Source organism: Callorhinus ursinus, unplaced genomic scaffold, assembly GCF_003265705.2.
Source record: "Callorhinus ursinus isolate GAN/ISIS: 27379988/994484 unplaced genomic scaffold, GSC_fseal_2.0 scaffold68, whole genome shotgun sequence".
Taxonomy (NCBI): Eukaryota; Metazoa; Chordata; class Mammalia; order Carnivora; family Otariidae; genus Callorhinus; species Callorhinus ursinus.
In genome coordinates this window covers 4899986-4920633 of record NW_027397130.1, presented here as the reverse complement: position 1 = coordinate 4920633, position 20648 = coordinate 4899986, and the positions used below count along the sequence as shown (strand labels likewise).

Sequence of the window (20648 nt, the reverse complement as noted above, 5' to 3'; positions counted from 1 at the left end):
GATGAATAACGAGAAGAAACAAGAATAAAACAATGCAAAAAACCCAACTCTAAATCAAGTTGCTTTATTTAAAATGATAAACAAGTTTCATCCAAGTGAAAGTTAAAAACACCCATCAAACGGCGGAGCCACAGGCATCCCGTGGCGGAGCCCATGGCGAGACGAGAGCAGACGGAGCAGGCTGCTGGGTGTCTCTGTGTCAGCGGCAGGAGGAACAAGGACTCTGCACGGTCCCAGTTCTTCTGCCCTGTCCAGTCACCTTGGAGACAGCAGACCAGGCCAGTTTTCATGGGACATTCAGTGGGGGCTAGACAGCTCAAGTTTTTGAACTAAGATGAGATGGAAGTCGAGAGCCCCCACCCGAGGGGGCCGGGGCACGAGGGTCATCTAGTTTTGCTGTATATACTATAACATCAGTGGAACATACTGACAGAAGGCAAGGAGGGGCAGGGGAGTGTGAGGAGAAACCAGACTACACAGGGAACCATCAGCAGTACCCAGCACACACATGACAAACAACTTATTTGTGGAAACGCTACACACAATTCAAGGAACCTACAGCTGTGCACGTACACGCCTACATCCTAGGAAGCACTTTTTACAACATTTACCACAAAACTCCTGTTCTGTCCCACACTCCTGTCTAAAGTCCTAAATCATACCCAGGCTGAACCTCTAATTAAAGTTCATAAAGCATTTATACCAGCAACTTTCTTGCCGATCCTTAAATATCTTTAGCTAATTTAGAGAGAAACTGAATACTAAAAACCCAGCTATGATGTTATTTATGCTCTTTTATGAAGATCTCATGGACTTGAATTTAGTAAGGTGTGACCCTGCTTTTCTGGTCATGGAAATGGATATGCTTGACTCCACCTACCCTGACGAGTGACCCTCGGGAACCGTGCATGGCATGCTCAGTCTTTCAGCTCCACGAGGAGAGGGGCCTGGGCTCGTCACTGCTGCATCTCCAGCACTTAGAACAGTGCCTGGCACTCAAACACAAGCTGAACGCTTGGATGGTTCATAAATGGGCACCTGCAAGCCTAAGCCAAATGTGAACATCCCTGTGTTTGGTGGCTCTCCCCTCAAAAGGTGTCACCCTCAATATCCCAGCACTACTGACCCCAGAGATACCTGTCTGTGTGCAGCACTGGATACACTTCAGGCTGATGGTAAAGTCTTTGGTGCTCACTCCAAAGCCCCAGAGCCCCACGCTATCTTCCTCCACCCTGCTCCTCCCTATCAGTAGTTACTGGTCCAAGAGCCCTTCTTCCACGACCCAGCTTGTTGGTCTTCAGTTGGAGAAGTTTCATGTCATGTCCTTGCCCATACTATTGTTGACACCACTCAGAGAAGCAGCTCAGACCAGATGGGGTAAAGGGTTAACTTTAGAACAGATGGCCCCTGGTTCCCACTTCCTACCTTGTCCCAAGCACCCAGCCACCACTGCACTCCCTTCTCACAGTTTCCCCACCTCATCCCTACTTTATTTCCGTAATGGTGTGCTTGGCTGGCCCGCAGCAACAGTAACAGGGGCAGGGTGGGAGGTGTTGAATCCCTGGCATGCCTAAAACAAAAGACTGTCCCATGGTCACTCACTCATGGGGTGGCAAAAGCCAAACAGCAGCATGTAAACTGTGATCCAAATGCTTTCCGGTGAGGTGACTGTGGGCCTGTCAGGTGGGCTGGATCCCTTATTTCTGAATATTGTTTGTCAAACAGGAATCATCTTTGGCCTCTTGGGAAGGCTAATCTCTCCCATTCAAATTTCTACCCTGTCATCCCAGCCACTGCAAAAGTGTCCCTATCCTGCCCCCTGGCGGCAAACAGCCTTTTGGTTTTGTTTGTTTTTTCTTTAAACTCAAGTTTAGAGGGAAGCTGATATGGAGAGGAAGGTGTGAGCCCGGCAGCAATACTGGGGTAAAGAAAAAAAGCATTTTGGAAGATGGCAAGAACATTTTAAAAAGGAGACAAGAACCCCATTCAGGTGTGAACACAAAGAGACGACACATTCTGGAACGGAAGCAGGGCTGCCTGAGCCCAGGTGGCCTGGTGGGGAAGGGGAGCGGCACTGAGGGACAGGTGACAGGCGCCAACGCCGAGGAACATGGTGGACGTTCTCCATCCAATCCGGCCACGTTTTTGGATCGGCATTTGAGAATGCAGAAAACTGACCAAGACAAAGTAGGGGACCAGCCTCCTAGAGGAAAGCCACATGACCGACCCAGTGTCAAGAAATGATCATCAGTCTATTAAAAATATAACCTTTGCACAGAGGAGCCCTGGATTCCCCAGATTATACCCATGTTCAGGGAGGATCTGGGGAGGCAACACCATATAATTCCAGGCCGTCTGCTCCCCGGGAACTCCTGCTGCCCTCTGGCTGCTCATGCCCTTACCTACACCCCCGCCCAGAACGGGGCACGCTGCTCAGTGCTTTTCACTGGGCACATCCTTGACAAGCCCCTCTTACTTTTATTTAAATTTAGCTGAATTTAGGGACAAATTAAGGCAAGCAGGTGAACTGAGAGGGCAAAAGATGGAACCTGCTGGTCAATCCCCAAGGATTCAGACCAGAGTTACTGAGAAGCCTAAACAGATCCCAAAGACTAGGAGCACCATATATGGATTTATTCCAGACGTGCAGCACAAGCCACGCACCTAATGTCTGCTGGTCAAACAAACAGGGACACTACTCATGATGTCTCTTACAGAGTGAGAGCTTCTGCCTTATGGATCACGTGGTAGGAAGAGGCCACGTCTGTTAGAAGTGGGCCCTATTCACAACTTGAATTCTGCGATAAGAACACATTGAACACCTTTCTCATTCCGTTCCTAAACAAAAGCCCTGACATGTCATCCCGCCCCCAAAATACACCACAAGAAAACACTGCTGGAATTTAAGAGGCTCTCTGATGGTGGAGGGAAGGTAACTCGTCCAAGACCAGTGGTGAGCGGCGCTGCCCGCGTTGGCTGGGTCACGACCACGGAGTGCGGCTTTGGAGAAACGGTGACACAAAGGAAGGTGGCGTGTGTGCAGCACGTTTTACGTGTAATTGGCTCAGACACAAATCCGAGTCCACTCACCCCTCAGGGCCTGCTTGCGCGCAGCTGGCTCTCGGACAGCAGAGGTTCCTCACCAATGTCGCTGAGGTATCAGACGCAGCGAGACACGCAAGGGATCCCAGCCCTGCGGCCTCGAGGTCGAGCAGCGTGGCTTAGAGGTGACAGCACAGAGCTCCTTACCCAACAGCACGCCAGCATTCGTTGTTTCGGGTGTCACTGAGCTTGCTGAGCTTCGAAACCTCTTGACCATCTATTCTTAGTAAGCAGTAAAAACAGCATTTGACCGAAGACAGAAGCTTGGACCAGAGAAGGTTATCCAAATTCAAAGAAGACAAAGGAGAAGGTGGGAGCAGAAGACGTGAAAACTGAGTCAGGTGGCCGCCAACAGCGTACACAGGAGCCACCTCAGGGAGAGTGTCTTTATTTGCTCAGGGGTGAGCCCGGCCTCCACAAGTGTCCCTAATCCTGCCAAGGAAAGTACAACTGCCTGTAATCAGCATGTAGACAGCACACCTGGTACAAAGCTGGAAGGAAATGTTAAGCAGAACCCCAGGACCCCACGTGCAATTCAGGGCAGGGCTGTCCCTAGAACTTTTTCTGACAAATTATAAAGTCACAAATCACTGGAAGGTGGGAGTCTCCAGCAACAGAAACACCTTAGAAAAGCAAGAAAAGAAATCTAACAATGGCTATGAAGAGGATGACTTGGTTGAGAAACACATAGTCTAGTCCCATAAATTCATGTCACTAGGACACCTGAACTTCTCCTGGAATTCCAGTCTGACTGCATAGAAAGAGGAAAAAAGACAACAAGGCTTGTGGGTCCTACGCTTTCCTAACGTGTGTTAAGAAAACACCCGGCTAACTCAGAGATACAAAGAACACAACAGCAACATCACCCGCAGCAGGCCAGACCCTCAGACGCTTAGAGTCCTCCAAGCTTCTGTACTGACCTCCCTCCCTGAAAGCTCCCCGAAAGCTCCCCACTTACTGCTGCCGCCAGACACACCGCGACTCGCTCGTGAGAAGAGTCTGGCTCCAAAGCTCACTGAAAGCCCATTCCGCGTCCACCACGAGGGCACACGCTGGCAAAGAGATTACCCTACTGACTCTGATTTTAAGTTTTAACTTATTTAGACCCAATCTGGTTCAGACAAACAAACAAACAAATGTGGGAGACGTGATGAAGACCTTATAGAAAACCGGAGTTCTTCACAGATGTCTCACTTGGTGTGAGTGCTCAAAGCAACAATGGCAAGTGGGGGGAAAAGCAGGAGGCTGGCCTTGAGGCTCTCGGGAGACACCGGGGACCTTCTCTTGGGCTGCCACCGACTGCTGTAACCATCTCTTCCCCATTGAGGGCACACAGCAGTGGGGTGACTGCTTTCCCACAACACCGCAAGAAGAGCAACAAGGGGAGGTTCTGGTATTCTCAAAGGATAAAAATTGCAAGGATATAAAATGAATTTAGTTTTTATTAAATAACGTTAGGGGTTTCCTTGGCACCATCCACACAGATTCTTGCCTTTATGCATAAAATGAGCCACGTTACTTTGCACTGGTAGCGGAGCAAAAAGCTACTGTAGCAAACGCTAAGTGAACGGACTCCTATTCCAAGGGCGTCCTCGCTCTCTGGCTTCCTCCGGCCCCCCCCTTGTCTGCAGATCCAAAAGGCTGCCCTCCCCAGGGCCCTGCCCCTCGCCGCGGGCATGTCCTCCTACAGAGACAACAGCCGTGCGTGGTCACCTGGAGGAGCTGCGCTCTTTGCTCACACAGTCGTCCTGGGAGGTGGTGTCCCCATTTCCCATCATGCTGCACGTTCTCCGCTTCTTCCGGCGGTGCATCGTCCCATCACCTTCAGACCCAGACTCACACTGGACAGGGGAGGAAAAAAAACAGGAACTCAACGAGATGCAACCCATTCTGTCTGTAAATAAACTTCCGACCTCAAGAGACGGCACAAATGTCATCCACACTCTCCCAGAAGTGAAGCAGCCATTTGCCGCCGCGCCCCAACACAGTCTGAATGGCCGTCTCCCTCCGTTGTTTCTGCCTCCCAAACACTGCAACTTCCCTCACATGCTGGCTGCCCCTACAGTGTTCTCCAACGGGAGGGTTATTTGTTCGAAATCGGGACACACGCTCTAAGAATATTTTACGGTCAGATTCTAAGATTGCATTATGCCATTTCACTGCGTCCACAAAGACCCCGAGAAGGGAAGCACAGAAGTATGGCACTTAACACTCACGCCACTCCCCCGCCCTTGCCCCCTGCAAAACACCAAATCCCCAGATTATGCAAAGCACTAAGACAGAAATTTCATCTGTTGAGTGCCCAGGTTCCTCTTCCCCAAAATGACGTTAGCTTCTAACAAACCACTGAATTTGCCGAGTTTCCAGGCTTACAATTTACAGCCACAGGGCCAATTCTCAACACGGGATTTGAGGTGACAATGCTCTAAGTCTAAAACCCCATCATGAGCTGTGTGATCCTCGGCCGTTCACTTAACAAAATCCCCAAATACTCCTTTTACCTCTCGAAGTTACTGCAACGACATGTGCATGCACCCACGCTCCCCACACACGTGCAAGGCTGTAACATGGGCAAAATTCACCACCCAGCAGGAATGGTGGCAGGTGTAGTTCTTGGAACAAAGTGGACCATGTTCTCATCTCTCTCCCTCCCGGACCGGAGAGGGGAGAGTCACATCTGGTGTTTCCGGGGTGACCTGCCCCAAGAGCCTGGGGAGGGAGCAAGGCCTCACCTCCGAGTCCGAGTCAGATGAGCTGGAGCTGGAGGAGCTGGAGGAGTCACTGGAGCTGTCCGAGGCAATCCCTGTGGACTCCTGAAGGTCAACGGAGTCAGCCAGGACCGCCAACTCGGGGTGCTCTTGCTTCAAGATCCTGAGAGACAAGAAACATCGTTCCCAGCGCTGGGACCGGCAGCAACACCTGCACACAATCACCCGGACTCAAAGCTGAGGCCTGTCTCTCTCAGAAGCACCTGGGAATGTCAGGTGCCTTGGCTCAGAATGGGTGGACAGTGGTGAGGACACACGGATCCACAGGCTGGGAACAAAAGCCCTACCATGCTGCTCAGGCTTTTCTGAAAGGCAACCTAGCTGCACGCAAGTTACTATGACCTTCGCAAAGGAGCCAGCCGTACTGCCGACCTGTGAGGCAAAGTTGCCCCGAGTTAGTCTTTTTTTTTTTTTTTTCCACCTGGGAGAAAGAGTCTCTCTTCCTTGTGTTTTTTCCTGAACCATTCCTAGCTGATTTTTTTAAAACCCTTCCTCTCCACAACACAGCACTGAGTGACCGCAGTTGGGCTTGGTTAAATTCTATTTGTACGAGTAGCAACAATTAGGTTTGCAAGAAATAAGAAGTGTCAAGCAACAGAAAGGGTTCCCCTCACTTGAAGACAGAACTGAACTGGACTTTCAGAGGCAGCAGCCCTCCCCTTAGGGACCTGAACTGGCATCCACTCTAACCAGGGACAAAAGACCAGCTGTGTGGTAAGGCCTTTAAGATGACCAAATCACAGCACACAGTGGCCTATGGGATGGAGTAAGTGGGCCTCAGGTGCCCGTGAGTCCGGGGAGAACAAAGCCACCACCCTTGCTGGCCCTCTCAGCAGGGAGGCTGAGCACTGACCAAGCCAGGATCCCTCTCTTACCCCGAGAGCTGGTCCCTCCAGGTCAGGGTTGGGACACAGTGGCACGGGGTGGCTGGGGGTGGCTTGCACTGCCGCTGCCCGTGCTGTATCTGTTCTGTGGATAAACAGAGGAGCTAAGTCTCCAGGGCAGTCACCTCACTCACAAGAACTGAAGGTAATAAGTTCAAAGGGGAATAATGCTTCTCAGTAAGAAAAAGAAAGAACCAAAATAAAACCCAAACAAAATGGCTTCCTTTGCTAGTGCTAGCTTTGGGGGGGGGGAAACAACAAAAACAGAAAATAAAACAAAACAAACGGAAAATGAGAATCAATCCCAATTATGACCATGTTTTGACTGACTGATCAAACATGCAGAGTCTTACCCTGTCACCTGGAGGCTGGCAAGCATCCTGAGAACTAGCCCTGACCTTGGACCCACTCTCCTCTGCCCGTGCGGATTTGCAGCCCCAGCTCTCCCAGGCCTAAGATCAGCACACGTTACTGCAGCAGTGGACTCTTTCCATTTCACCTCTGGGGTAGGAATCGGAACAAGACAAAAATAAGAAAAAAAATGTCTCTCACCTATACCATTTCCTCGATAACTTTGGTCTCCCTCTTACCGTCTTGTGCCATACAACAGGGAAGTTGGTGCTGCTGGCAAAATTCTGGGTGATGGCAATGGTGGTGTCAAGATTAAGCACAACATGCCACCAGCCTCCTGAAATCCAAAAAATAAACAGTTAAATAGGCTTTGGTTCTGCACAATCACAAATAACGTAAGCTTCACGAAGAGAGTTCCTATCTACCCATCTACAGATGACACAGGTAGAGGCTCGGAGACATGAGATCAAGACTGGTCAATGCTTCTCCTGATCCAGGAATCCCAACCTATTTGTGGAAAGTTCTACTGGAGCACAGCCATGTCCGTTCATTTTCGGATAGTCTGTGGCTGTTTTCCTGCTCCATAGGCAGAGTTGAGCAGTTGGAACAAACCCTGTCTGGCCCACAGCGTTTGAAATATTTACTCTTTGCATTTTACAGAAAAAGTATGTTGACCCTTGTTAATCCAAAACTGTGATCAAAACTGTAAAGGCAGCAAGTTCTTCAGCTCCTAGGAGGAGAACACCTATCTTCAATATTAAATGCCCTCACTCTCAACACTTAGCCTATCAGGTATGGGACATCCTTCCTCTCAGCCCCAAGTTCCTATATCCTGGCTCAACCCGGCCAATGCTACACTGTATTAAAAACCCAACTTACGGGAATATACACAAGTTACAGTATGTCCACAGAAACACCAGATAACTACTAGGCATAAAAATGAAGAGAATCTTTACATACAGAAAGTTTATCAAAAAGCACTACGTATTTAGCTTACAAGTGATGTGGATAACAGCCCCCTAAGCACTTGACCACACAGCTGCACATCACTGTCTAAGGTGGGAAGCAGTCAGTTCGTTTAGAGTCAGCATGACCTGCAGACAGGTTTCTTTGATTCCTTCTATATACACCTGTGCTCCGAAATGACAAATAACTGAAATCAAAGAATGTACTTTCTCTTAGTTCATCTATACCTGGTACAAAAACAGTCTCTCCTGGTTTTTGTAAGATTTCCAGGGGTTTGAATTCAGGTGGCCAAGTGGGAAGCTGTGTCCGGGGATGAATGATACTAAACCAGGTAATAGCTTCATCTTGCTGGTTCCCTCCTTCTTCACGGGTCACCTTGATGAGTTCCCTGGGTGTGCTGGTAGGAAAAAGGCACCAGCGCTTGTGGCCCTGAACTAAGGCATTCCAGGCACTGGTTCCCAGAGGGTCGATGTGAATTCCAGTTCCAGAGCGTGGTGGCCCCATCACAAACCACCTAAAGGATGGAAAAGTCCAAGATATGAAAGGTAATTTAACTGTATACACACGCCACCAAATAGTGAGTTTTTAGTCTTATACGTTATGTTCTTTATTTCAGAAACTACGTAACTCCTGCTACGCAGAAACGCTGCATGAGCCACGCCTGAAATACTCCGTAACAGAAAGAAGAAAAAAAATCACTGATGTGGCTTACTACTACTGGGATTAACTATTAAAACTTCCTTTAAAGATCAGTGGCTTAACTTTGGTTGCATGTTTGAGTCACCTGGGGTGCCTTCAGAAATCCTGATGCCCAGGTGGCAACCCAGACCAGTAAAACCAGTCCGTGGCCATAGGACCTAGGCAGGCAGCAGTAACCCCCTAAGTAAATTCCATGTACAATTAAGGAGAACCACTCACTGTTATGGAAAAAGGTTAGCCGACTGAGCTCAGGTGACACATACTGTCCTACGTTAGACTGTAAGGCCTTCACCGCCAGATACTTTACCTGTAAGGGGGCCTGCGTTTCTCCCCGGCATACTGGAAGAGATCATCAGTGAAAAACTTGGGCACCTTGTAGTCTTCCAAAAGTTTCCTTCTTTTGGGGTGCTCTCCATAGCTGCTGTCAAAGATGTAAAGGGGGCTGTCGTCCCGAGTGCTCTCCATGTACTCGATGTAGTATTTCATCTTCATCTTCACCGAGTAGCCGTCGTTGTCCTCACCACACTTGAACTTCTGGTTCCGGTACTTCCTTTTTAGGCGCTCCAGGGTCCATTTCTCCTGCGCAGACCAACCCTCTTGGGCATTCAGCAGAACCACGGGCTTGTACGGTCTTTCATATCGCTCCACAAATTCTTCCACAGACAGCTGTAATGCGTCTGCCCTTTCCACGTTATCCTGAAAAAATCAGAAAAGACCTATCCAGTTAATTAAAAAAAAAAAAAAAAAAAAAGTCCAGCGGCAGCAAAAGGCGTCCCCCAGGACCAATTAGCAACGACATACCTAAGGAGCCAGATTCTCGTTCTGGCTTATCTTTGGGGGGTGGGGTGGGTAGAGGGACAAGGACCTGCGTGTGGACTGACACGTCGCACCCTGCGCCGCCCCACCAGGGGAAGGGGGCTTCGCATCTCCCACTCAAGGGCCTCCACAGTCAAGTCCCCGGGGGCCCCAGAGCCCAAAGGGGTCAAGGGGCGACAGTCCTTCTTGTGGATATCGCCAAAGGCGTCAGCCTCCAGGTAGCCGGGCAGGCGGCAGCTGCGGCGCGGGAGGAAGGGGGCCCGCCCCGAAACCCGGACCTCCGCGGGGTGCGAGTGAGCCCATCGGAACTCAGAGGTGCCGCGCTGGGCGCTGGGGGAGGTGCGCATGAGCCCGGAGGTGCCCATGCCCGGCCCCAGCCCGCGACCCCGGCCCACTCACCGCCACGGCCGCAGGGTTCAGCGAGAAGCTCTCGTAGTAGTTGTGACGGGTCCAGTCCAGCGAGTCCTTGAGCTCCGGCCGCGCACTCCGCTTGGCCTCGCGGATCCGCTTCTTGCTCTTGTGGTTCATCCTCCGGGGGTCACCAGCTGCTCCCGCGACGACCTCGGCGCGCCTCGCTTCCTGCTTCCAACGCACCCCCTCCCCGGCCCGGGCAGCGGCTGCGGCGGTGGAGGCGGAGGCGGCGGCGGCGGCACCCAAACGCCCTTCGCTCTGGCCCGGCGCCTTTAAAGTCGCCTTCCAGAAAATTCACTCCCCAACCACCTCCCGGGCCTCGGGTTGGGCACGCGGCTGCCGTCTTCCCCGCCCCCCGGCCTGTCGCGGTGAGCCATTGGCTCGGGCACCTCCGGGGTCCGCCCTCACACTCGCCGGCTCTCCGCCATGTTGGGAAGGTCGCGCTGATCGAGGAGCCGCCTGACTACGGCTCCGCCTCTCCCGCGCCCGCTTCCGGTGTGCGCGTCACTTCCGGGCGTGGGCCGCTTTATGCGCGGCTCGTTTCCGGCGTGCGAGTTCCCGAGGCCGCTTGTCTTCCGTGTCTCTTTTGCCTGGTCTCCGGTGTCTTCTCCCTGCGCGGCCACATCGTCGCCGGAAAGGTGCTTTCCCCGCCCTTGCAGTCAAGTTGCAGCGACCCGGCAGGGCCGCCAAGGGCCACGTGGCGCCGGTGAGGCGGCTCCAGCCGGCCAGGGGTTTCCCGCGCGCGCAGCCTGGCAGCCCGGCGCTCCTCGCTATTCCCGGCCCGTTTGGGGGCCCCGGATTTCCCCCTAGGCAAGCGGGGCCCCCGACGGCATGAGGTCCGGGTCCAGCGCTTTCGGTTCTCGGAGGAGCCTGGCCTGGGCGCCGAGGGGGCCGTACTGGAGGTCAGCGTCCCGCAGGTGCGTGCGGCGGGAGGTGCCTCCGGTCCTTTGCGGTGGCGCCCCGGGCAGGAGCCGTTCCCGGCCGACCTGGGGGTGTTGGGGGGGCGGGGGCGGGGTTTGGCGGCTACCCTGCCTTAGGATGGACCTCAGGGCGGGAAGGTTTGTGGCCTGAAGGGGCCCTGCCGGGAAAAGGGCCTTCCACATCGAATGTATCCTGCCAGAAAGGTGGCATTTTTGACACCAAATATTTTCTTTGATTTTGAAGGGCTTCTTAACTCAGCTTTATCCAGGACCGAGGATTCCACCTTCCCTTTTCAAATAAAGTTTCTTGGGTTGGCACTCATTTGTTCTTTTCAGCCCACGGCTGTCCCCAAACTCTCAGTAATAATAGAAGTAATACCTTATGCGTCCGGGTTCTCAAAGGACTTGGACGTTCCAGTGTTTCGATTTTAACAGCAGTCTGTGAGGTAGGTATTAGCAAAAATAATTTGAAGATGAAAAACCGCCTAAGAGGAGGTTAAGTCTCCAGTGAGACCCAATTCTGATAGTTTTTTAAATGCCTTCGTGTTGAAATACCCACTGGGACTTCTTCCCAAGTTTAGGAGGTGAAGATACTCCCTGTGAGAACAAAGACCCCTTTACAGCCAAATCTGCAAACTCACTCACTGCTCTGGTCAGAAATCCTTTATTGTATCCTGGGTAAAATCTACTAGGCAGGTGTTTTATTCACGCAGCACTCCCTACACTTAGAACCAGTGCCTAGGCACTAATATTTTTGTTGAGTGAATTGAATGAGTTCAGACTTTCAGTTCCTTCACCTTTGATACTTACACCACTCCAGCCCCGTATCCAACCAGTCCACTAGCAGCACCCTCTGCTCTAGAAAACAGAAAGACTTGCAGTTTTGCAGTTTAATGACAGCTTGCTTTGCTTATTTTGTGCCGGGTGCTGGACGAAGTATTTTGCATTGAGTCTTCCAAGTCGCCCTATGAGATAGGCTTTTTGCAGATGAGGAAACTGAAGCACAGACAGGTTAAATAATGGGTGAGGTCACACAGCTAGTAAGTTACACAGCCAGCATTTGAACTCAAGGCAGGCTCATTCCAAAGGTGTGAGTCCTTATTTTGCCTCCCTGAATACTGTGCTCTCACAATTCTGTATCTTTCCAAAGACTCTGTAAGCTGCCTGCCTTCCTAATTCCAGGACTGAGCTGCAAACTTCTGGAATGTCTTCCTGGACTTACCGTTTCCCATAAGCATACCAAGTTACGCCTGTGATTGTAACCCTCTGATACATCATTCTTAACTGCACTTAAAATAAAAGCTAAACTTCCTGTGGCCTACAAGACCCCACAGGTCTGGTCCCTGCCTTCCCACTGACCTCTGCACTACAACCCTGCCTCCCAGCCCCCATGCCCCTGCGGTCAGTGCCCTCTGTGGTCCAGCCAGAGGCTTTTTAGTTCCTGCTTCAGGACCCCTTCCTGAATCATTCTCGCTATCTAGGACAGTCACCTTGTGGTCACCGTCTCCCCACCCCTCCCTGTCCCCACCACTCTCTCACATCACCTGCTGTTGTGTTAGCATTATCACCAACTAAAAATATATTTGCTTACTTGTGGCTTGTCTTTTTCCCAGTAGGGTATTTATGTGTGTGTATATGTGTATTCCATGATAACCTAGTTACATCCTTAGCCCACTAAGCCATTCAGTCCCTGGATAAATGCTTGTTGAGTGAATGAGTGTATGAAGAGTGCTTATGACAGGGTATTGCAGTTTTATATACCCCACGGGATGTGGACTGGACAGCAGGGAACTGTCATTTTTGTTCAGTGTTGGGCACTCTAATTGCTGTAAAAATATATACTCCAACTGCCAGCAGATGAGTAATTTTTGGCATACAAAAAATTCTTTTCAGGTGCTGCATCTCCAGTATGGGATGTATGTTTGGCCCTGTGCGGTGGTCCTGGCTCAGTACCTGTGGTCTCACAGAAGATCCCTGCCAGGCAAGGCTGTCTTAGAGGTACAAGTGCCCTTGAGGTTTCCTAAAATACTCTGTTCGGATTTAAGTCTACGTGCTTGTTACTTTTTTTTTTTTAAGATTTTATTTGAGAGAGAGAGAATTAGAGATAGCACGAGAGGGAAGAGGGTCGGAGGGAGAAGCAGACTCCCCGCTGAGCAGGGAGCCCGAAGTGGGACTCGATCCCGGGACTCCAGGATCATGACCTGAGCTGAAGGCAGCTGCCCAACCAACTGAGCCACCCAGGCGCCCTACGTGCTTGTTATTTTTGTTAAATATTTTTAAATCGGGTGATTTGGCCAGCTTGTAAGTCATGTGAGCTAAGAATGCTTTTTACATTTTGTTTAAACAAAGAACACGCACCAGAGACCACAGGAGTCCCACTGAGACTAAAATACCGCCTGGCCCTTTACATTACGCTGACCCTTATTCTAAGTGAAGCCCATTGACTAATTCTAGTTATAGAATCTTGGCATGGAAGCAATCATTAAGATCATCTTTCCAGGGTATCCCAACAGGGTCATCCGGGGTCCAGTGTATCACATGCAGTTTCTCATACAATAGCCCTTTCCATATTTTGGAAATCTTGAGAGTATCCCAAACTCTTCCTCATCACTCCACCTGACGTGAGACTGCTAAATGCTTGGAGAAATAAACTTCTTGTCAAGTTTGCAGAAATGGTACAAGGCTTAAATCTGAAGGCCGAGGACAAATCTAGAACTTAGTTACACCTCTTAACTTTTGCAAAAACCGTGTAAATGAGGGGTGTAAAGATACTTGGCATACTTCTGGCCCTGAACAGTGGCAATTTGTAGAGATTCAGAAAAGATATCTCCCAAGCTCTTGCTCAGAACTGGAAAATGGGAAACTTGTTTTAAATCCAGTATTTATAAAGGCGTTCCTTGGTTAGTCCTTAGCATGCTTAAGATCTTGTCACTTTGAAGGCCCAACTGGAAAATCCCCCTCGTAGGAAGTCACGTTTCAGACCTGTCGGGTTATAGCCACATAAAAGCAGTAGAAATTGGTAGTAACAGCCATTATAATGGCCAGGTGTGCAGGCAACTCACCCATCAAGCTTCTAGAGACCCAATGTCCTGTATAAATAGGAACTCCCTTAGACTGTAAGAGAACTGACAATGACAGAACAAGTGTCCCAGACTGCCTTGGGCATATTAAGCAATTAAGTCAGTTGAGTTGCAAGTACAGGGTCCTGTATGGGACTTAACCTTCCCACCCAATTACGAGGAATCTCAAGTAATTTCTACAAATTGAAAAACTTAAGCTTCATATAGTAAAGCACTGCAATTGTGGCACATTTTGTAGATAGGAGCAGCTCATGATTGACCCTGTACTTAGGGAAAAGTTCCCCAATTCCCTGCAATGGTAAGCAGAACTTTGAAATGCTGTCTTTTAAATTTAGATTGGAGCTGGAGTGAGCCTTCCAGGAATTATGGCTGCAAAATGCGGTGCTGAAGTGATCTTGTCGGACAGTTCAGAGCTGCCTTACTGTCTAGAAGTCTGCCGGAAAAGCTGTGAAATGAATAACCTGCCCCAGGTGCGTGTCATAGGACTGACATGGGGCCATGTATCTCAGGATCTTCTGGCTCTACCACCACAAGATATTATTCTTGCATCTGATGTGTTCTTTGAACCAGAAGGTAAAAACTTTTTTGGTTTTCAATAGTAACTCTGGCTGGAGAGATGTTAAGTAAAAGTCCATTTAAGGAGTCCTTTCTTCCCAGATTTTGAAGACATTTTAACTACAGTCTACTTTTTGATGCAAAAAAACCCCAAAGTCCAGTTGTGGTCCACTTACCAGGTAAGAAGGTAAGCCTGAATAATCCTGGTTTACTCTCAGTTTTATTGAAACTTAAATCCTAATCCTCATGCATATATCTACTTTAAGGATAAAATGAAAATGTATCTGAAGCAAAACAGGAAAAGCATGATTTTAAAAAACTATTTATTTTTTTTCAGTGCTGACTGGTCACTTGAAGCTTTGCTCTACAAGTGGGATATGAAATGTGTCCACATTCCTCTGGAGTCTTTTGATGCAGACAAAGAAGACATAGCAGAATCTACCCTCCCAGGAAGACATACTGTTGAAATGCTGGTCATCTCCTTTGCAAAGGACAGTCTCTGAATTACACCTACATACAAGCTCTTCTGGGACAATGTCAATACTAATTAGCAACCTGGCATGCCAACTAAGACTCAGACCACTTCAGCTTCTTGGGAGTACAAGCACTGAATATGGTCTGATCTGTTGGCCTTAAAGATGGTGGTGGGTCACCTCAACACTCATGGGTTACAAAGCCATGAAAACAAAAATTTTTACACCTGTAAAAAAGGGACTTGGATTGTTCTTTAGAAAAAAAAAAATTAAAAACAGCATAAATTAAGCTGAGAGACGGGGGTACCCACAACCTCAAGAAAGTGCTACCTTAGAGCATTGATTTTAGGGGTTATGGGTGCTGAAATGGCATTTCCACTTTTTAACTTAGGAAAAGTCAACTACTACACATTTCACTTTCATACTGTACAGTCAGTAACAATTCACAAGGTAATTGCACAGGTCTTTCAAATAAAGGGGGGAAAAAAGACCAAGACATATTCTGAGAAAAGCTAACACCAAGAAAACGTTTTAATTAAACTACAGAAACAATGGTTATAGTACAGAATTTTCATGAGCAAAAAGATACACCATGTTATAAGTACTTACAAAGTTACAAACCATTTTGCTTCCTTAACATTTTCCATATTTTAAGTTCATACATGAAGATGATCAGATATACCATTTTGGGGAAAGGGGGGGGAAAAAGGTGTATTTATCATCAGCTAGATGTGCTCACTGTATGCTCCGTTATTTATATGCAAGGCCCGGGTGACTGGAAGTGCAGTTGTCAGGCATTTTAATAAACTGGACAGCCATTTGTTTCTGCACGACAAGGCATCTTTACACAGGAGCAATCAGGAGAAAACAGGAAACAGCCAAGCACTCTGCACTGCAACACGCCACCTTAACAGCTAACCAGCATTACTCAACTGCTACACAACTGCGCCTAGTGCACAAAAATACACAAGAGAAGAGATTAGAATTGTGTTTGGTAAACAATCCTTTTCAAAAAATCAAGTCTTTTCACCTGAAAAGTCTTTATACAAATTTGGGTTCAGATTACCACTTAGATCTGAAGGTAAATAACATATACAAACAAATTTACACCAACTTTTGTAGGTTTTTAATTTTAAGGAATGAAGGCAATGTTGAGTCAATCTCTTGACAGCTTTAGGCTGTGTGTAATGGCTGCACACGTTTCCTTAAAAGTCAGGAGGCCACAAATTAGGTTACCAATCTGTTTAATTTCAAACAAAAAAAGTCAGCACTATATAAACAAAAAGGAAAATTTACCTCAAATATCCAAGCCAATAATGAAATCTGAAGTCGTTCACCTCACTAAATTACAAGAAATTTGAATAACAGCAACAAAATGGCACATAAAATGAAGTTTGCCACCTGAGGCAAAGCTTAAAACAAGTAAAAAGTTAGACAAATGTTACAAAATAACCTTTTCAATAGCCAGTTGCTTGTTCCAAGGACTCTTCGATGGACTGAGTGTGTGGTCCTTTTCCCCCAAGTCTTCTGTTATGTTGCTTGTTGACCCATCTAGGTTTGAAAAGAAAAAAGTTCAGTTTATCTTCCATTACAATGAAGTTACCGAAAGTGCACATGGTTTCAGTTTCAGGCATGTACTTACTAAGGCTCTGGTGAAACAAGTAGGTTACGGAAAGGTTCCACCCAGCCATTAATTATAAAGGCCCAATTAGGAAATTTTCACAAAGGCTACCATCCGCTTTTACAAATTTGTGTTTATGCAATCTTGGCCTAATAACCAAGGTGAAAAATGATACAAGGGAGGGAAAAAGGGGGGGGGAAAAAAAAAAAAAAAAAAAAAAAGGACGGTATCCAAACAAAAACAACTTGAAATCAGAAAATCAGTCTATTTTAAGATAAATTTTTAGTTCTCAAATGAAACATTTGGCAATTGAGAATAAAGCTTTAATATCTGAGCTACTTAGGGCCCTTTCCTTTTAAAAAATAGGACCAAACAATTTGAGAGTTAAAGACACACTATCCTTTCCCCACCCAGTGCAATACCTGTAAACTTTTTTGGGGTTCCAAAAGTTCATTGCTTCTTTTTGCAATTCGTTTGCCACATCCATTAGAATATGAAGTCCCAGTCAGTACAACAATAGTTGAACTGATCGTTTTCTCTAAGAGGATAGTGCATCTTTAACATTTAAAGACAAACCTGCTCCAATACACGCCCACAGAAACTGGTCCCTGGAGGATCAGCCAAATCAGTTAAAATCTGCAATACTGGCCAATATTCTTTTATCAAACAGGAGACCGCAGCTTTAAAGGGGAAAATGCAGACGTTGGATAAAAACAGCAAGAAATAGTCATTTTCATTAATAGGTCTCAAACAGTTTACGAAACAGCCATTATTATCTAAGCTTTACGCACATCCTTTCTGCAGACCCCTCTCGTATTACTCCCAAAGCCGAGTTAGCTCACAGCCGCACTCCCGACATCAGGAGCCACTTCTATATTAACGCGGATCGTAACAAGCTCCTGCAAACCCCATCTCTGAGTTCGGGTCGTGTGCCTCGGATCCCCACTGACATTACCATTCGCTTAAGAGGACACCGCTCCTTCCTCCTCGGGAGACTTGGGGGGACTCTTGGAGCGCGACCTGGACTTGGACTCCCTCTTGGACACGGGCGGAGGGCTCCGGGACCGGGACCGGGACCGGGAGCGCGAGCGAGACCTGGACACCGACGAGGACTTGGACTTGGACCTTCGCGCCGACCTGGACTTCGACGTGGACCGCGACCTCGAGCGAGTGCGGGAGCGAGACTTGGAGCGGCTGTAGCGGGAGCGACTGCGGGACCGGGAGCGGCTCCGACTCCGGGAGCGGCTGCGGCGGCGCCGCCGAGGGCTGAGGGCGGACGGGCCGGGCGTCAGGGCGGCCAGCGGGCCCCGCGGGCCGCGCCCCGCCCGCGTGCTGCGCCCGCCCCGCCGCCATTACCGCGCCGCCCGCCGCCCGGGCGCCATTTCCCCGCCGCGGCCCCGCGCCCGCCGCCGCCGCCACGTGTCCGCGCGCACCTTTGTGCCCCCCGCGCTCCCCCCGGGCCCCCGGCCCGTCTACCTGCGGCTCCGGCGTCCGTAGCCGCCGCCGCCATAGCGGCGGGGCGGCGGGCCGCGGCGGCTGTGGTGCGAGTCCGGGGGTCGGCCGTAGCGCGCCATCTGCACCCGCAGCTCGCGGCCGTCCAGCACGGCCCCGTCCATGGCGTCCATGGCGTCCTCGGCGTCGCGCTTGTCGTGGAAGCGGACGAAGGCGAAGCCGCGGGACTCCTTGGTGTAGCGGTCCCGCGGGATGTACACGTCGCCGACGCGCCCGTACTTCTCGAACACGCGCCTCAAGGTGTCGGGCGAGGTGCGGTAGGTCAGGTTGTCCACCTTGAGGGAGGTCATGCCCTCCACATCGGGAGGCGGGCGACCGTAACTCATGGCCCTGGAGAGCCGGCCGGGGGCCGCGACTGCGCGCCTACAAACTAACGCCCTGGGCGGGCCCGCGCGCTCGGCTGAGGCGGCGGTTCCCTCACACGAGGCCGGCTCGACGCCGCGCCGCGCCTCCGGCAGTTGGCTTCCGCGTGGAAACGCCGGGAGAGGCCGGACGGGGTAGGGGTGAAAACACGAGCGAAAAGGCCGCAGCACTCGACTCCACCAAAGAAACGACTGGGCGGGCAGCCGGCCCTAGCGCCCGTTTATATCCCTCCTCACAAAATGGCGCCCGCGCCACCCGGAAATGAATCCCCTGATTGGCTCGCCCCTCCCCGCCCCGCAACGCCGCGGCCACGCGCCCCGCCCCAGTCCGACGCGCCTGCGCAGAGCCCGGCGGGCGGGCCGAAAAGCGCGGAGTCACTATTGCTGGGAGGGGGGAGCGGAATTTGTGGGCAGTTGGAAAGCCCGCGAAACGCTCTTTCCGGCTGCGAGGCCGTACGGGCGCTCTCCCGCAGGAGGAACAGGAAGCGCTCCCCTTCCAGGCCCCGCCTTCTTTTCATGCCAATATACGAGCTCGACGCAGCTTTTCTGCTCGGACTTCCGCAGAAGGTTCCCGCTTCTATCAGAGGGGGTATTACTCCCCCTACTCTCGTTTGCCTCGTGATCTCCAGCTTTCTCAGGCCCCGCTGCCATGTCTCCAGGCTCCCTCCCGCAGTTCCCGACCTCTCCGCGGGGTTCCGCTTTGTAGCCCCCCCCCCCGCTTCGCTGGGGCGCGCGGGCTCGGCGCCGCGCCCCTCCACACGGCGCGCCTGCGCGTTTCGGGCTGCACAGGACTACATTTCCCAGCCGGCCGAGCGGCTGGCGCCGAGGCTGCGGTCAGATGACCTGGTCGCCTGACCCGCGGTGAGTCAGGGCCGGCCAGGCGGGCGGGGTGCGCCGGCCGCTGCACCTCGGCCTTGGCCCATAACCCCCCTCGCGGGCCCCTCAACCTGGAGCCACGACGTTATTGGCACCTCTCCGGGTGTCGGGCCTTTCCCTGCTCGGATCGGATCCTAGGAATGTCCTAACTGCCCGTGGGGAGAGCCTCACTCTCGGCCCGCGATTCTGATCCAAGAACTGGAAGTTGACAGCTTGGCAGCCTTGCTCCTGGATCTGCCTCCTCTTCTCACCATCTCATTTCCTCCCCCAGGATTGTCAGTGGGTTCCCCCGAGGAGAGCTGACCGCCCTGGGCTGCTGCTGACCTCCGGCAGAGTTGAGCCACAATGTCCCCGGAATCTAAAAAGCTTTTCAACATTATTATTTTAGGAGTTGCCTTTATGTTTATGTTCACCGCCTTTCAAACTTGTGGAAATGTGGCGGTGAGTCGGGATCTGTTCTCCCTCCTTTGAAGCGCCTCTCATAACGCATTCCAGAAATGACAATAAACAGTAATTGTGCCTAACAGCGCGCTTAAGTTGCACCTTGTATTTTCCCACCTACCCTTCCTCGGTTTTTATGCCTCGGTTTAATTTCGTGTGTCAGACGTTTCTTATTAATACTGTATCGGGATGGGGAGTTAAACAAGACCGCTTATTCCTCTGATAGGACTTGGGGTTTGTATGTTGACCTGTTATTTTTTGTCTGTACTAAAGTCTCCATTAGTAATGGGAGAATTGAGGAGAAAAGAACCCCAAGGCATAGCTACAGCTGGTGTCCCCCCCCCCCGCCGCCCCCCGTCACCGGTTTGCCTTTTCCTGTTTTTTAGTCCTTTTTCTTGTCTCATAGTTGACTTTCAATATGAAGTACTGAGTATCTTGAATTTTACTTTACCGGGTGCTTCATTCCCAGTTCTTGGAGACAAACTTTGGTGGGGATGGGGGGGGAGACTGCGAACTGTTTTCATTGATTAGCTTTATCTTCCACGCAGCAAACTGTCATCAGGAGCTTAAATAGCACAGATTTTCATGGCAGTGGATATACCAGGTATTGTACTGTATGATTGGCCTTACTTGATATATTACGGTAGTTACCTAAATCTTAACCAGAATCTCTGGCAATAATGCTGTGATTGAATTAGTAGTGGTTGCTTTTTCTCCGTGACTGGTCTGTTTGGGAGAACATAATAGAATAAAGGTGATGAGTTTAGGTTTCATGCAGAATTAAATACTGGGTTTGAAATCCTGGTTTCAT

The 20648-nt window shown here is 50.2% G+C and overlaps 4 protein-coding genes across 16 annotated transcripts in view; 2 read left to right on the top strand and 2 right to left on the bottom strand.

The window, feature by feature from the left end:
- Positions 1-48: 48 nt before the first annotated feature.
- Positions 49-10268, bottom strand: JMJD6 (jumonji domain containing 6, arginine demethylase and lysine hydroxylase). Of its 3 annotated transcripts, none has more exons than XM_025859757.2 (7): positions 9986-10268; positions 9078-9466; positions 8299-8585; positions 7307-7442; positions 5835-5973; positions 4816-4943; positions 49-3534 (listed from the first exon to the last, which is right to left on the bottom strand). In XM_025859757.2, exons 1-7 carry the CDS (start codon positions 10112-10114, stop codon positions 3498-3500), a joined length of 1245 nt encoding a protein of 414 aa, XP_025715542.1. In that variant the 5' UTR covers positions 10115-10268; the 3' UTR covers positions 49-3497. The 3 variants fall into 3 exon arrangements, 2 of the variants coding, with proteins under 2 accessions (XP_025715542.1, XP_073742122.1); XR_003205733.2 differs by lacking the exon at positions 49-3534 and adding an exon at positions 6746-6839; XM_073886021.1 differs by lacking the exons at positions 49-3534; positions 4816-4943 and adding an exon at positions 6746-6834 and having other exon boundaries at positions 5837-5973.
- Positions 10269-10518: 250 nt separating this feature from the next.
- Positions 10519-15314, top strand: METTL23 (methyltransferase 23, arginine). 3 transcript variants are annotated; one of them, XM_025859638.2, is made up of 5 exons: positions 10519-10914; positions 12811-12915; positions 14333-14570; positions 14655-14739; positions 14890-15314. In XM_025859638.2, the coding sequence occupies exons 2-5, from the start codon at positions 12832-12834 to the stop codon at positions 15053-15055; spliced, it is 573 nt and encodes a 190-aa protein (XP_025715423.1). In that variant the 5' UTR covers positions 10519-10914; positions 12811-12831; the 3' UTR covers positions 15056-15314. The 3 variants fall into 3 exon arrangements, with proteins under 3 accessions (XP_025715423.1, XP_025715424.1, XP_025715425.1); XM_025859639.2 differs by lacking the exon at positions 12811-12915 and having other exon boundaries at positions 10833-10914; XM_025859640.2 differs by lacking the exon at positions 10519-10914 and having other exon boundaries at positions 12827-12898.
- Positions 15315-15525: 211 nt separating this feature from the next.
- SRSF2 (serine and arginine rich splicing factor 2) lies at positions 15526-18732 on the bottom strand. Of its 8 annotated transcripts, none has more exons than XR_003205723.2 (4): positions 18123-18732; positions 17602-17912; positions 17223-17326; positions 15526-16576 (listed from the first exon to the last, which is right to left on the bottom strand). XR_003205723.2 is itself a non-coding variant. In XM_025859636.2 (3 exons), exons 1-2 carry the CDS (start codon positions 18482-18484, stop codon positions 17609-17611), a joined length of 666 nt encoding a protein of 221 aa, XP_025715421.1. In that variant the 5' UTR covers positions 18485-18732; the 3' UTR covers positions 15526-17326; positions 17602-17608. The 8 variants fall into 8 exon arrangements, 3 of the variants coding, with proteins under 3 accessions (XP_025715421.1, XP_025715422.1, XP_025715420.1); XR_003205724.2 differs by having other exon boundaries at positions 15526-15974; positions 16479-16576; positions 17223-17912; positions 18123-18731; XR_003205725.2 differs by lacking the exon at positions 17223-17326 and having other exon boundaries at positions 15526-15974; positions 16479-16576; positions 18123-18728.
- A 91-nt stretch (positions 18733-18823) lies between these two features.
- MFSD11 (major facilitator superfamily domain containing 11) overlaps positions 18824-20648 on the top strand; it is a 29208-nt gene continuing 27383 nt past the window's right edge. Inside the window, exons 1-3 of one of the 2 annotated variants that reach the window (XM_025859633.2) lie at positions 18824-19381; positions 19668-19837; positions 20386-20441. In XM_025859633.2, the coding sequence (XP_025715418.1) occupies positions 19742-19837; positions 20386-20441 (152 nt within the window). In that variant the 5' untranslated portion in view covers positions 18824-19381; positions 19668-19741. The other variant, XM_025859634.2, reaches the window with a different exon arrangement.

Coding starts and splice junctions, on each gene's coding strand:
- METTL23 (XM_025859638.2), top strand. CDS start 12,832: ATGTATGTTTGGCCCTGTGCGGTGGTCCTGGCTCAGTACCTGTGGTCT. Junction 14,571..14,654: donor TGTGTTCTTTGAACCAGAAG/GTAAAAACTTTT, acceptor CTTTCTTCCCAG/ATTTTGAAGACATTTTAACT. Junction 14,740..14,889: donor TCCACTTACCAGGTAAGAAG/GTAAGCCTGAAT, acceptor ATTTTTTTTCAG/TGCTGACTGGTCACTTGAAG.
- JMJD6 (XM_025859757.2), bottom strand. CDS start 10,114: ATGAACCACAAGAGCAAGAAGCGGATCCGCGAGGCCAAGCGGAGTGCG. Junction 5,974..7,306: donor TTATCGAGGAAATGGTATAG/GTGAGAGACATT, acceptor CTTGTCTCTCAG/GATCTTGAAGCAAGAGCACC. Junction 3,535..4,815: donor AAAGAGCGCAGCTCCTCCAG/GTGACCACGCAC, acceptor TTTCCTTGGCAG/GATTAGGGACACTTGTGGAG.
- SRSF2 (XM_025859636.2), bottom strand. CDS start 18,484: ATGAGTTACGGTCGCCCGCCTCCCGATGTGGAGGGCATGACCTCCCTC. Junction 17,913..18,122: donor TACGGACGCCGGAGCCGCAG/GTAGACGGGCCG, acceptor GTCCGCCCTCAG/CCCTCGGCGGCGCCGCCGCA.